General features: G+C 33.5%; 1 protein-coding gene across 1 annotated transcript; it reads right to left on the bottom strand.

The window, feature by feature from the left end:
• Positions 1-462: 462 nt before the first annotated feature.
• LOC143056947 (myeloid leukemia factor 1-like) lies at positions 463-10,993 on the bottom strand. Its single transcript, XM_076230158.1, has 6 exons — positions 10,832-10,993; positions 7,876-8,110; positions 7,453-7,587; positions 5,244-5,403; positions 1,868-2,041; positions 463-786 (listed from the first exon to the last, which is right to left on the bottom strand). Exons 1-5 carry the CDS (start codon positions 10,879-10,881, stop codon positions 1,872-1,874), a joined length of 750 nt encoding a protein of 249 aa, XP_076086273.1. The 5' UTR covers positions 10,882-10,993; the 3' UTR covers positions 463-786; positions 1,868-1,871.
• Positions 10,994-14,738: the final 3,745 nt, after the last annotated feature.

Raw genomic sequence — 14,738 nt, 5'->3', positions numbered from 1 at the left:
ACCTTAAAGTGGATTTATTTTATTACCTTTCCAGTTTTATTACAATTTATTTTCTGAAAAAATTGCAATTGCCACAAAAACCTTAAGTTTGCATAAATTTAATGCAAAGTTAAAATCTGTGATGAAATGTTAAAGTTCCCTTTTTTCCAACAGTATTTTTTTAAAAAGTTAAGTTATTTTTTCTTTTTCTTTAAGGGATCTCTTATTAAATAACACTAATTTTAAAACCTTTTCATATTTTTTTTTAAATCCGGTTTAATTGCGTTTAACCTTTTTTGCTTAATAATCATCTGCTTAAAACTTGATAGCATTCGTCATATTAATATAAGTTTTATAAAACTAGCACTATTTGAAACTTTCTTTTAAGAAACTCAAGACTTCAAATTTTACAGTTTTGATTGTAACTGATAAACATGGGACTATAGTGTTAATATGGCAACATAAACTAAGTGTAAATTGATATTATTTTTCTAAAATAAGATTATACAGTTTGATTTCAAATACAACAATAACAAAATTTCCATATAATATAAAACACCTTTTGACACATTTAATCAATATCGGACAACAATAAAGTCTTTCGGAATGCTTGGATGATCGTCGAATGGCAACACATTACTCTTCTTGAAGAAGCAGCTGCCATGTATTTTCAAAATGTGAAAAAATGATCAGTTTTTTATAGTTTTTATTTCTGTACATAAAATAAATAAAACTGTCAATCACAGAATGAAGATGGATACCGTATAAATACTGTTGATCACAATCCACACACATTCATCCATTTATCTGAAGAAAAGTATAAAATAAGATTATAAGATGTGGTACAATTCTCCATTCATTCTATATGAATGGCTACTACATATTTGTTATAATCAACGTGTTATGTAATTGTTTGTAAAAAGGTGACATGTTTATACTATTTTATTGTATCTTATGCATATGGCCAATAATACTTTCAACCATGCAGTGACCAAATGTTCTGAAGGTTATCCTTCAGCCTTCATCAATGAGCAAAACCCTAACTGAATTGTAAACTATAATTATATCCTCATAAGTCGGAATTGAGGCATATCAAATGAACAAAAAACAGGCCAAAAATTACAAAATACTCAACAACTATACAAAAGTTTAACAGCCTGTTCTGTTCAAAACAATAAAGGCAGAACAAATATGATAGAAAAACCTTTGAATTACAGGATTCCGACTTGGACAGAGACATACAGAATGTGACAAGGTTAACCACAGACAGTGGTGTATTAGCACATTTCCTTTGCAGCTATGTTGGTCATTGGACCAGAATAAAATTAACAAACTTTTAATCTAAATGCTACAGGTATCATTCATGTGAAATTGCTTTAATAGTTTCCGCTTGAGAAAAAGTTGACATTAAATGGACTTCAATCAGCTGAGATCTCTGACAGTGGTGTAATAGCAAATGTCCTTTGCCAATGGTTGTCGGACCAGGGTATAGTTAACAAACTGTTTTCAGTTTTTGGTGGAGTTCATGTTGGTAAGTCTTTGATTTTCCATGTCTTGTTTTGTGTTCTATTGTTGGTCTGTTTGTCTTTTTCTTTTTTAGCCATGGCGTTGTCAGTATAATTTGTGTTTATGAGTTTGGAATGCCTCTGGCAGTGGCGGATCCAGAAATTTTCATAAGTGGGGGCCCACTGACTGACCTAAGAGGGGGCCCACTCCAGTCACGCTTCAGTGATTTCCTATATAAGCAACCAAATTTTTTCCAAAAAAGGGGGGCCCTGGCCCCCTGCCCTCCCCCCCCCCTAAATCCGCCTCTGTCTGGTATCTTTTGCCCCTCTTTTAAAGCAAAAGTGCATTATTTATTTGAACAGATAAGCTAAAGTAATCGTACTTTCTCAATCTCTTTCCCTGTAAGAGTGTTTGTCTCTCTTTTTACTTCCTTCGATGGCCAAGTTGTCTCTTCTTCGATCAGATCTCTCGCCTCTCCTTGCATATTCAAGCCTAGTTGGTCCCCTAAACTGTTGTGTCTTTTCTGTCCATTCTCTGTCGAATTCTTGGGCTTCGGCTAGATTAAAATAGTAAAAAATATCAGTTTAAGTTTGGCTAAGTATTCAGTAAAGTGCTGTTTCAATGGGTGTCCCAGAAAAATGCATTTTTTTCATATTTTAAATTATTTTGAGTTTTAATGCAGGTAGCTAATCAATTCACTGTATGATGAAGAGATAATATAAACAGTCTCATATGAAAAGTTTATTGTTGAATAAAGTATTTTACAAATGAAGTGTTGAATTCCCTATTTTTTGCATGCTTATTTTGTGACATGGTCGAATGACCCAAAATCAAAATTGTTTTATAAACCTTTTTTTATGAATGTCAACTAGGTAAAAAGGATTTTCAGGTAATACAATAGGTTTGTCAAGGTTTAGGGCATTAAAACATGAAAAATCTTCGAAAAATAAGGATTAAAAACAATTTTAAATGGTCACGTTGTCGGACTAACATTTTCTGTCTTCTTCCTAAGTGAAAATGAAATATAAGTTATGTAACAATAGAGGGCAATTAAATGCACAAAATATCTTGAGGCTTGAGCTTATTAACTAAAATGTGATAATTCATCATGAAGTTACAGCGGAAAGTTTTATTTTTTTCAGGAATTGTCATTAAAGTTTACTCTTGAAAAATCTGTCCAACCGTTACGGGCGAAAATTTCAATTTTCATTTGCAAGTTGCCAACTCAGTTTAAGTTTTTTTTAATGTTTATGACAACAAATTTTACGACAATTGCAATGCACATACAGTATTGCTGTCAACTGTTCCTTTTTACTCGAGGTCAACGACATTGAAGGGGTGAACGCTCTTTCTGTCCAACCAAGAGATGGAAGTTACATCCGAATTAATGTTACGTCCAACATCCAAGATATTCTCTACAATGGCTACCACAAGTCAAGGAATCAATTTCGATTCCACTTTGACAATAACTTAACCTTAAATCTGAGCCTTAAATACTACCGTATATATGAAAAATAAAGAGGTTTTAAACTGTTGACAGTCTAAATTTGACATAATTTTGAAAATTAGGACGTAACAAGAGTCCGATAATGTTCTGTTGGACGAACCTTAGGACAAAATCTTCTAATGTCGGACGTAACAGCTTTTTAAAAGTAAAAAGAAACTTGTTAACAACTAACAAGTCCACATAAATTTAAAAATAGTTCTCAGACCCTTCCTCAACTCTTCTTAAGAGGTGCCCATTTTTAAATTGCCATTAGAATCAGTAAAATAATGAATTCTGTCCTATCTTTGTCCGACAGGGAATATAATCTGTCCTATGTTTGTCCTACAACAAATGAATTCTGTCACTGTTCATCCAACAGTTTTTTTATGGTTTTGTTTTATCCATTTATTTAATAATGAACCATTTTACCTCTTGCTGAGGAACACCAGCTGTAGATATTAGTATAAACAGCATAGTTTTGATTTTGTTTTTAACTTTGAATGATGCAAATGAAACAAATTCTCATCCAAAAATGTCCTTGTTTGTCCGACATATTTTAAGATTTTTCAAACTTCCAAGTTAGTTTTTGAAAAATTTAACAAAATGATATACTTTAATTGAAGATCTTATGAACTGTCAGAGAAAAATTAATATATTTATTAACAAAGCCTTCATATAAAAGGAAAATATTCAATTTTAAATGTCCTGTTTCGTCCAACATAACCTCTGTCCAACATGCTATTTATGTCTAATTTTATATTTTCTGACTAAAAAACTATCTTTTTATATGTAAAACCCTAAACAAGAATCATTCTCCTTTCAGAAAATCATGTTATTATGATTGAAACAGCTACTTTTAAAATCATACATGTTGTCACACACTAACAACACTATACTGAATACTTAGCCATGTACATGATGAAGGTCTGAAAAATGCATGATTTACTGTTGAAACACAAGATAAACAAGAATGTGTTCATAGTACCCTGATGCCTCACTTGCACTATCATTTTCTATGTTTAGTGGATCATGAAAGAAGGATCAAAACTCTTATTTGACATTAAGATTAGAAAATATCATATCATAAGAAAGCATGTGATCTAACCTCATCAGAGACTACATTGACCAAAACCTTTAACCTGAAGTGGGAAAGATGGACGGAAGAATAGAAGAACATGGGTCAATTGGTGTAAATGACATCATCAAACAATGGTTTTTTACCATGACTTCATAACAAAAGCATTGTGACATATTGAAATTACAGGAAAGTGCAATAATTTGAAAGTCATCTACAGTTAACTCTTGTTGTCTTGAACTTGGTTGACTCGAAATTTCGGATGAGTCAAAGTTTTCACGTGGTCCCGAACTTTGTTCCATATAAATGTTTGTAATTCTACTCCTGATGAGACGAAATTTGATGAGTCGAAATTTTGGTTGAGTCGAACTAAATTTAGGGTCCCAAGGTTAACAAAAGCATTCAAAATTCATTATCTATCTCAAACTAATACACATATGTCAAAACATGACCTCTGGGATTTAAATGGATCGAAGAGTTAATCTGACAATACACGTGTAATTAAATTTCTGGTCACTGACCACTGTATTAATTTATGACATGCTATTTCCACTAGTGTTTACATGTACCTAAGAAATCATATAAATAGTTAGTGATACATTGTTAATATTCATAAAAAAGTATTTAAAATGTTTACAAAACAATTAATTGTGATTTATACTAATGAGCTTGGGTGTGTATAAAGTGAGGATTATGACTTCTGTAAATAATCACCTAAAAACTACTGAATTGGCGTCTTTATCATGTTTAATCTTGTTATATTTTCTTTTGAAAAGAAAGAGTGAGATAAAACAAAATGAAGAGAAATCTAAATTTTCTAAAATCTCGTGTATCCGAGAATGAACAATTTTGTCAACTATAAACGATCTGAATAACGAAACTAACGAATGAAAATTACTCTCTCGAAAAAAAGCCATAGGAAAAAATTGTAACTGAAACAATAGAATAAGTAAAATTAATGTTATTATAATAATGAAAGACCATGACATCTAAATACATCGATCTGATATCAGAATATCGATCCCCTTCCCATATTCACCCGGATTTATTTTAGTTTAACCAAGTTAAGCAAGAGTTGTGTCCCTTGGTTTGTCAAACTTCCGGTTTTCGTTTGAGTCGAACTATGTGTAACTCGAAATATTTCTCTGGTCGGGCTGACTTCGAGATAAATGAGAGTCGACTTTATTTGAAACTTACTGTCATCAAGATGATGGAATTCCTGATTTTCATTTTCGTCTCCAGTTCTCCTATTTCTTGACCTTTCAATCACATGACCTCTGTCCTGAATATGATGTCCTATTGCCATTTTCTCCAAACCAGATGCTGAATCTTTCTCCATTTTCTTTGTTTCTTTGATCTGGATGAAAAATTAAGATAATGACATCACACTTCATATAAATTATCAGGGTTTAAGCTAGGATTTTGAGGGCTTTAGTCACTGTTGCGCAGTGTTATTAAATTCAAGCTATGTTTGTGTAACAGCAAGGGATCAAGGATGTACATTACTAATTATCATGATTATAACTTAATTTCTGAATATTATTACAGTTTTTTTCGTTTTTTTGTTGTTCTTTCTTAGTATTCTTACATCATGCACATTGTCTCCCATTAACTGAGATTCTTGTTTTCTTGTTTAACATGTTTAATTTCACATTGCAGTCCTTTTCTTTTTTTAAGTAATATGAGGCAGGCATAACCTGTGAATGGGGACGAAGTCTGTATGTATTATTTTTTTAATTCAATCACGTTGATAAAAGAAACCGAAATACTGTATGTAACGTTCCCGATTTTGATTCTGTTGTTAGGGAATTAGCTGTGACGTTTTTTAAGTTATGACGTCATATTCAATGTAACGTTTTTTTCATATCAAACAATTATTAAAATTGAATTTGTATTGAGATCCAATCTTATATTTTACTAGACTGAAAATATAATTTTTTTCAAAGTCTCATGCAAACAAGACAGATATCTGCGCAAAAGTGGAGAAAACCGGAACAGGAAGTAGATCTGGAAAAAAAAGTTAACGATTTTGAGTTCATTAGTAGAATGAAAAATTCAGGAAATTTTCCTGATTTTTTTTTTTTTTTTTATTTTTCTACCGTAATTGGGGACTTCGTCCCCATATAATTACTTTTGTAAGTATATCATGCTAATTTGTTTTAATAATCATTGACATTGGCAAGGTATTGAGACTTCTTTGGCTAACTGTTTAAACTTTAAAAGTATGACTATGCAAGCTATTATGCCGTCATAATATATTTACTCTCAATAGAAAATTTTATTGGCTTTTTTTTGTAAGTATGTCATGCTATTTTGTTTTAAAAACCATTTAGACTTCTTTGCCTAACAGTTTAAACTTTAAAGTATGACTATGCAAGCTATTAGGCTGTCACAATAATCAATAATGTATATCTAACTCTCAATAGAGAATTTTATTGGCTACTATGGACAGTCTATGGTCCTTCCATTTGCTTATATCATGTATATCAGCCTTTTCAGTTGCTCTAGCTTTTATTCTCATATAAATCACTGATTTCAGACATTCATGACATTAGAACTTATTTGTGAGAAGTTATCAGCAATGATCTCGTCTGTGTTTATATAAGCTTACTTTACTTTGCTGAGTGTAAATTTTAAAACTGTTTTAGGATGAATGGACCGAAATAGCATAATAAACTGATTATCAGTTGTCTCCTTGTAAAATATCATAAAAATACCCCCTTTCTTTTCAAATGCAAGTATTTGATATTTCTTAAAAAGTCTGAAGTTATTAATCCTTTTCTGTAATTTGAAATTTGTGATGACAAAATCTTGTAAACTGTCTGTTAACAAGTATTTGAATTTTTGAAAATAATTTTGTAAACATTTAAAGTTTTAAACAGCTGATCGTTTAGGCCTAATGTGTCTGTCCCAAGCCAGGAGCCTGTAGTAGTTAATTGGTTGTTGTTGGTTTATATCTATAATATTTGTTTTAAGTACATTGCTTTGTTATATTATATTCTTTGATATTAAGCTATTAGTTTTCACAATTAAAATTGTTTTATATATACATATACTCTTAAAGATATCAAAATTATCTCCCCTTGACCACTGATTCTTTCCTCATGCATTTGAATTATTATTTTATGTTTCTTTAATCACTCTGAAATGTTTTTGTCATGTTGTAATTATTAGTTGTCTTAATGGCAATCATACCACATCTCCTAATTTTTATATAGATTTAAAAATATACCCAATAGAAGGATATAAAGCCCCCCCCCCACTTGTGTGGAGAAAAAAATGTTTGATTATATATTATATGCATTAGGGAATCACTTAAGCACAACAGTAGTGCGCCCTCTCTTTAACAGTCAGTGGGACCACTATTATAATATTTCTGGATCTGCCACTGATAATTATTTCTTACCCCTCCTGGAGCTCTACGTGTTGATGATGAGGCTTGATATACTTTTGGTGCTCCGTCCCCAGTATTGGAATAAGACATAAAGGATGACTGTACGAAGCTGTGTCCACCAGCTGCTGGATTGTTACCCACATTGTCCTGAAAACAAATCAAATAAAATTACAATGAAAACATTTTAAACATGCGGAGTCTGGACCAACTAGCCTTCATAACTGCACAATACATGTAAATTTAAAGATATATTATATATATATGCAAATTTTAGGCAGAAAAAGTACATGGAGGTAAAATGACTTAATTATTTTTAATGAATTCCAAAAATTATTTAGGGAATTGTTCTGCAACTTTAGACAATCCCTGTTAGTCCTATTTTTTAATTCTTTTGTAGTAATTTGTTTTGATAACTAAATCTATAATTTAACTTACAAATTGCTGGTGCATATTTGCCATCATATTTCTCATATTACCAAACATCATGTTATCAAACATTCCAAAACCAAAAGGGTCCATTTGTTGTTGCTGCTGCTGTTGTTGTACAGCCCTGGATCTATCAGGTACTCTGGGATCTCTCCCAGCTTGAACCATTCTTGGTCCAATATTTTGCATTTGAAATGGGTCGTTAAACATCTGACTCATATTGGCCATGTGGTTCCGGTGTGCACTAGAATAAATATAAATAATCAATATTACATTATGCAACCTTAAAAATCTACTGGCAGCAAAATTTAAAATGTTGACTCCCTCACCCTGATGTCAGATGATATAGTGACAACGTCAATATGTTGATGTTCACAAATTGATAAAAGATTGCTTTAATTTATCAGTAGGTAGTACATGTAATATTAAATATGACATTGTATAAAGCATTGGTACTACCTACTGATAAATTAAAGCAATCTTTTATCAATTTGTGAACATCAACATACCATTCTGGACAAAGAAAGATAATTCCAATGTTTAAAGAAGATTTAAAAAAACACTGATTGTAGATGATTCAACTACAGTGTTCCAGCTAGGCCGTTTTCAGAGGGCGCGGCGCCCGCCCTTTTCCGAGTGGCGCCCTGTGCCCTTTTTACAGTTTCCAGGGCGCCCTGCCTTTTTGAAGATCGATTGCATATTAATTTGCGTATTGATATGATACGCTAATTACTAAATTTTACCTGGGGAAAAGATTATGACTTTGTTTACCACCCCAAGCTAATCAATGGTTACAACTGGTGTCATAATCTGTTGTTATAGGTAATCCGTTTATCGGATGGGTCATTAATGATCATCAACATTAATTCGTTCAAATAGAATCGGTCAGTCGGCAATTATCTTTGAAGAAATGTGCATACAACAACTTTGGCACAATTTGCGATGTTTACCGTAGTTTCATGGAAGAAACGTAATGACAGAAAGTTGGAAAACCATTATAAACTCGTTGAAGACATTGTTTTACTTGTTTTCTGTAAAATAAACAGAAAATTCAGACGTATTTGTCATTGACTGCCTTCATTTTTTATACGAAAATAACAAAATCGGCCGCCATATTGTGATCATATTTACATCATATTTACGTACTGTTTATAATCCTCCAAAGAAGGAGCACACCCGAATAAAGAAAGATAACTCAATCTGATTTTTTTCCTAGCATTGAGTAACCCATTTACATATTCTAAAATGTGTCTCCATACTTCTTGCTTAAGAATATATATGTTTAGGTATTTATTTTGAGTTATGGGAAAAGTTAAAGAGGGTCTTAGTAGCAGTGTTGGTAGGGTGCCTTGGTCATCTTTTTCTGTATTCTTTATTTTTGATACTATTTTTCACTGTTGCTTTATATCCTAAAATTGTGAATTTACTGAGCACAGCTGTTTTGTGCTGTATTGCCATCAAGCACAGCAGGGGTAGAAAGGTGAAACTGGTAAAATGTGGTAGACCATAGAAACAGTATGAAACAGATCTCCTTTCAAAACATACTGCATATAAAGTTCAACTGTGCCAAGCAATGATAAAAAAACTTGTGTGACAAGCTGCTTGACAAGTTTTTCAGCCTTAAAAGTAGAAAGATAGAGTTCTATATGGGTTTAAGATGTTGTTCTTGTATAACCTGTGATTCAACGAATAAACACAAATGTTTGATTAACATCTTTTATTAAAATATGCCCTTTACATATTATCATATCGCGCGTTAAATGCCCTTTTTCAGGATTGGCACCCTGCCCTTTTGAAAACCTAGCTGGAACACTGAACTATAATCATGGACAAAGTAAGATAACTCCAATTTATTCATTTTTTTACTCGATTGACAAAATGATTGATATTTTTCAAATTTTTCAGCAATTTTAACATTTGAAAAGGGCATAACCATGATAACTCTAGAACAGTTAAATTGACGGAACTAAGATTCTGACTTGATCTGCAAAGTGTTGTAATAAGCTGACAGGCCATTCATTAGGAGGCGGTACCCGGTACTTTTACCCTCCTATGCTATTGACAAGTACCGCCTAAATGTAGGAATTTTTATATAAGATATTCATGGAATAAATTGAAAAGTACCACCTAGAAACGGGGAAAGTACCAGTCAACATGAAAGATAATGAAACCCCTATAAGCATTGTGTATAAGTTTCATAAAATTTGGATTAGAAAAACTTAAGTCATGTAAGTTAGAGAACGGAAACGAAAAATTTAGCAATTTTTCCATTTGTAAAGGGGCATTACTCGAGAACGGTACAAGTGATGACACCACCAAAACTCAAACCTGATATGTATTTAGAGTTTTAAGCATTGTGTATAAGTTTCATAACATTGGTTGAGGCAAACTAAAGTTAGAGAACATAAACCAACTTTGGGATGTACATACATGCATACAGACGGACAAGGGTAAAACTTAATGCCCCCTTAAAAAAGTTCTGTATAGATTTCTAACTTTAACATGTGAATTGTGTGTGTAACACAGTATAAAATTAAACAATCTGGAATGAAACTATTGTCTGATGATCGATATTTGTTGTTTTTATTAATAGGCAATTTTGTGGTGGTGGAAGCCAGAGTGCCTGGAAAAAACACCAACCTTGGATAGGAAAACTAAGATTAGAGTTGTGTGCACCCACGAACGGGGTTCAAACTCACAACAACAGTGTAGACTGGCTAGTGTTGTGATTAAATTTATTGAAAAGTGAAAAATGTTGCCAATTATGTAAATGCATGTGTGTGTCAGACAACCATGAACATACTTATATTGACATTACTGTAAATAGAGCAATATTGGTACCGGGTTTTGGTTTATGAAACGGTTTTATTACCAAGAAGTGAATTTTGTTTATCTTTCACTTTCTCACTTTCTGATCTTATTTAGTATTTATAAAGTTGTTAAGTGGAATTATCCACAAACTTACGCAAAGAATGGATCTTCTTCTAATCCTCTAAACATTGATCTTCCAAACATTTTAGTTGATGTTTTTTAAAGAACGCAGAATAGTATTGAATTTTCCAGAAATGTTCAAGGACCACAGCCAACAATGGTTATCTGGTTCCTACCACGTATCTAACAAATTTTTCTATCGTCTGTTGAGGTAACAAGGATCCAGTCGAATTGCTATTTCCGTCTCCAGTGGTGATAATTTGCGTAAGATCAAGGAAAGGTAACTAATTTTAGGTGCATTTGTGTATACGTCTTAGATCACCTATGAATGTTACCGTAAAAAGTAAAATCACAAAATACTGAACTCAGAGGAAAATCTCATCGGAAAGTCTATAATCACATGGCAAAATCAAATGACAAAACACATAAAAAAACGAATGGACAAGAACTGTCATATTCCTGACTTGGTACAGGTATTATTAAATGTAGAAAATAGTGGGTTAAACCTGGTTTCAGTGGCGGATCCAGAAAAAAATTTGGGGGTGGTCCCAAATGAATATTGAATGGTATGAAAAAGGTTAAAAAATACCTTCGACATTATGGAAGATCATGAATTTGGACAACACCATGCAATGCACATATTCCTAGGTAAAGGAATCTAAAGACATGTAAAACTGATTTTTATTTAAGACTCTATACAATATCTTGCAATCTAAAATAGCACAACATACAACTGTCATCTGAATTAGGCAAGCTGTAAAAAAGGTTTAGCTAAAATGTTCCGAATCGGTAAAAATAGTTCTACGTAAAATTGTTCAAAATTTACTAATTTAACAAACTTAAGAGTCGTTTATCAGGTCATTCAACATCATGCGTCGCGAGTGTTTCCTTGCAAAGTTATCTATAATTTGTTTTATGTTTAGTTCCAAACTGTAGTGCACATGCATCAACGCAAGTCCGTTTAAACAAGATTGTCCCATAGTTGTTTTCAGGTAGGTTTTTAAAAGTGATAACTCACTGTTGGATCGCTTACATTCGCAACTCGTCACCCCCATGGTAGCTATGATTTTTAAGATAACAGAAATATTTGGAAAGTCTGTTTTGCAACATTCTTTCAGAGCACCGGCTACAGTTTCTGGTTTTGAAAGCATTGACTCGCAAGTTTTTTGCCACAAACGCAGTTCGGAATGCATTGTAGATGGACTCGGCAAATCAGTATGGTAAAAGTCTACAAAATGTTTAATTTCATCACATGTTGCGCTTTGTACAAATGCGGGTACCAACTGCAGTGCTTGAATTGCGTTTGATGTTGGGGGAAAAGGGGTGGGGGCTCAAAGAGATATAGATAAACAAATTTAATTTAATTCATTCATAATGATTGTTTTTTTTTTCAAAATGTACATACATGAAATTTAAAACCGAGACTCCGTTAGTTGGACAATGAAAATTATATATGGAAATTTCATTTAAAAATACAAAAATAATTTGTATTTACCTTGCAAAATAAGAAGTCAACTTCTTCATATTGACGAGCTGTTTTGACAATTTAATTACATGTATACAGGTGAAACGCATTGATATCCGTATTCTATCATTGTGACACCTCCAGGTATCCAGGTAATCCATAACCAATTATTGCGATGAAAGGATTAATCTTAAGTGTTAATTTGTTAATTAGCAAGTTATTGAAAAAATAGACACTTTAAAAAATTTTAGGTTCGTCATGGGGGTGGTCCGGTGCGCCGTGGGACCACCCCCTGGATCCGCCACTGGGTTTTATAGCGCTAAACCGCTCACTTTGATGACAGTCTCAAATTCCGTCATATTTACAATGATGCGTGAACTATAAACAGTCATAATAAATAAAATAGTCAAAAAATAGGTACAGCACAAAGGTATACTCGTCTCACAATTTTTGCCCGCTATATACCTTTATATAAAGGTATATAGGAAACAAATTTCTGAGACAAGTGTTTAAACCACGGCTTCAGGTCAGGATACACATGTGAAACCCAACTCATAAGTTATAACCACCGTCAACGACTTCCTACAAGAACATGCCAAGGGACACCAAATCGACATAGGCATATTTAATTTGACATTAGATTTCTCAAAAGCTTTCGGCGACACCCGGCGTACCACACGACAATAAATTATTATATAAAGTTAGATCAATATGGAATTAGAGGAAACACACACAAATGGCTTAAGAACTTCCTAACTGCAAGACCAATGCGAACCATCATAGAAGGCGAATCATCTGGCGAAACAACAGTTGACTCTGGGGTCCCCCAGGGCACAGTCTTAGGACCAATCCTGTTCCTGTGCCACATCAATGACCTACCAGACAGTGTAACATCATCAGTAAGACTATTTGCCGAAGATTGCCTACTATACAGAACAATTAAAAATAGCCAAGACCAACAAAAACACCAAACAGATTTGGAACAACTAGAAATCTGGGATGACAAATGGGGGATGCGTTTCAATGCCAAAAAGTGCTATGTTCTATCCATAAACAAAAAAGCAGACTCACACATCCTACAAGAGGTACAAGTGAACCCGTACTTAGAACTCAAAATCTCAAACGACCTGAAATGGAGCATCCGCATAAATAACATCAGCCAGAAAGCCAATGCCACCTTGAGATTTCTTAGGAGGAACTTGAGGAACGTACCAGAGGCATGTAGGAAAGTGGCATACATATCCCTAGTAAGATCGACAATGGAATATGGCGCAACAATCTGGAACCCATATATGAAAGGGGATATTGACAAATTTGAACGTATCCAAAACAGAGGCATACGATTCATTAAGAAAAATTACAGTAGTCGAGAAACAGGGTCCCTGATAACAAACATGAGACGCCAACGTGAAATGGAGACGCTAGAGGAAAGAAGACACAACCTCAGTCTTATTCTGATTTACAAGGTGGTTGAGGGTCTAGTGCCGGCTCTACCAGCCGACAATTTTGTCATACCAGCACGACCTATAAACGAACGATAAAAGCCAAAACATATTCAAACTGTGAAACTGACAATATCATCGAACGTCAAAGCATCAATAACACCAGAGGACTTAAAGTACCAAATAGCAACAAACCACAGTATATAACATTATTTTTTTTGTGAAAACAACTATTCACTGGTATACCAACTACCAGATAAAGTTGTGCATGCAGGTTCTATAGAGTAAAATTGAGAAAGGAAATGGTGAATATGTCAAAGCGACAACCACCCGACCATAGAGCAAACAACAGCCGAAGGCAACCAATGGGTCTTCAATGTAGCGAGAATTCCCGCACCCGTAGGTGTCCTTCAGCTGGCCCCTAAAATATGCATAATAGTACAGTGATAATGGACGTCATACTAAACTCCGAATTATACACAAGAAACTAAAATTTAAAATCATACAAGACTAACAAAGGCCAGAGGCTCCTGACTTGGGACAGGCGCAAAATTGCGGCGGGGTTAAACATGTTTATGAGATCTCAACCCTCCCCCTATACCTCTAGCCAATGTAGAAAAGTAAAACAATAACAATACGCACATTAAAATTCAGTTCAAGAGAAGTCCGAGTCTGATGTCAAAAGATGTAACAAAAGAAAATAAATAAAATGACAATAATACATAAATAACAACAGACTACTAGCAGTTAACTGACATGCCAGCTCCAGACCTCAATTAAACTGATTGAAAGATTATGTCTTCATCATGAATATCAGGTACAATCCCTCCCGTTAGGGGTTTAGTATCATACTATCATAAAATATATGAGAAGAACATAACCCGTGTCATGCCAACAACTGTTTTTTTAGAAATAAATGTGTTTAGTTCCGATGCAAAGACCCTATCAGTGAATCAATGTTAAAGCCAAAATATGCAATCTTTAATGACCTGACAACAGTATCGTAACTATATCCCCTTTTAATAAGTCTATTT

This window comes from Mytilus galloprovincialis, chromosome 13 (assembly GCF_965363235.1).
Source record: "Mytilus galloprovincialis chromosome 13, xbMytGall1.hap1.1, whole genome shotgun sequence".
Classification (NCBI taxonomy): domain Eukaryota; kingdom Metazoa; phylum Mollusca; class Bivalvia; order Mytilida; family Mytilidae; genus Mytilus; species Mytilus galloprovincialis.
The sequence above is the reverse complement of the archived record's forward strand: the minus strand, read 5'-3'. Positions and strand labels throughout refer to the sequence as shown.

Coding starts and splice junctions, on each gene's coding strand:
- LOC143056947 (XM_076230158.1), bottom strand. CDS start 10,881: ATGTTTGGAAGATCAATGTTTAGAGGATTAGAAGAAGATCCATTCTTT. Junction 8,111..10,831: donor GAAGAAGATCCATTCTTTGC/GTAAGTTTGTGG, acceptor TATTTATTCTAG/TGCACACCGGAACCACATGG. Junction 7,588..7,875: donor CAAATATGCACCAGCAATTT/GTAAGTTAAATT, acceptor ATTTGTTTTCAG/GACAATGTGGGTAACAATCC.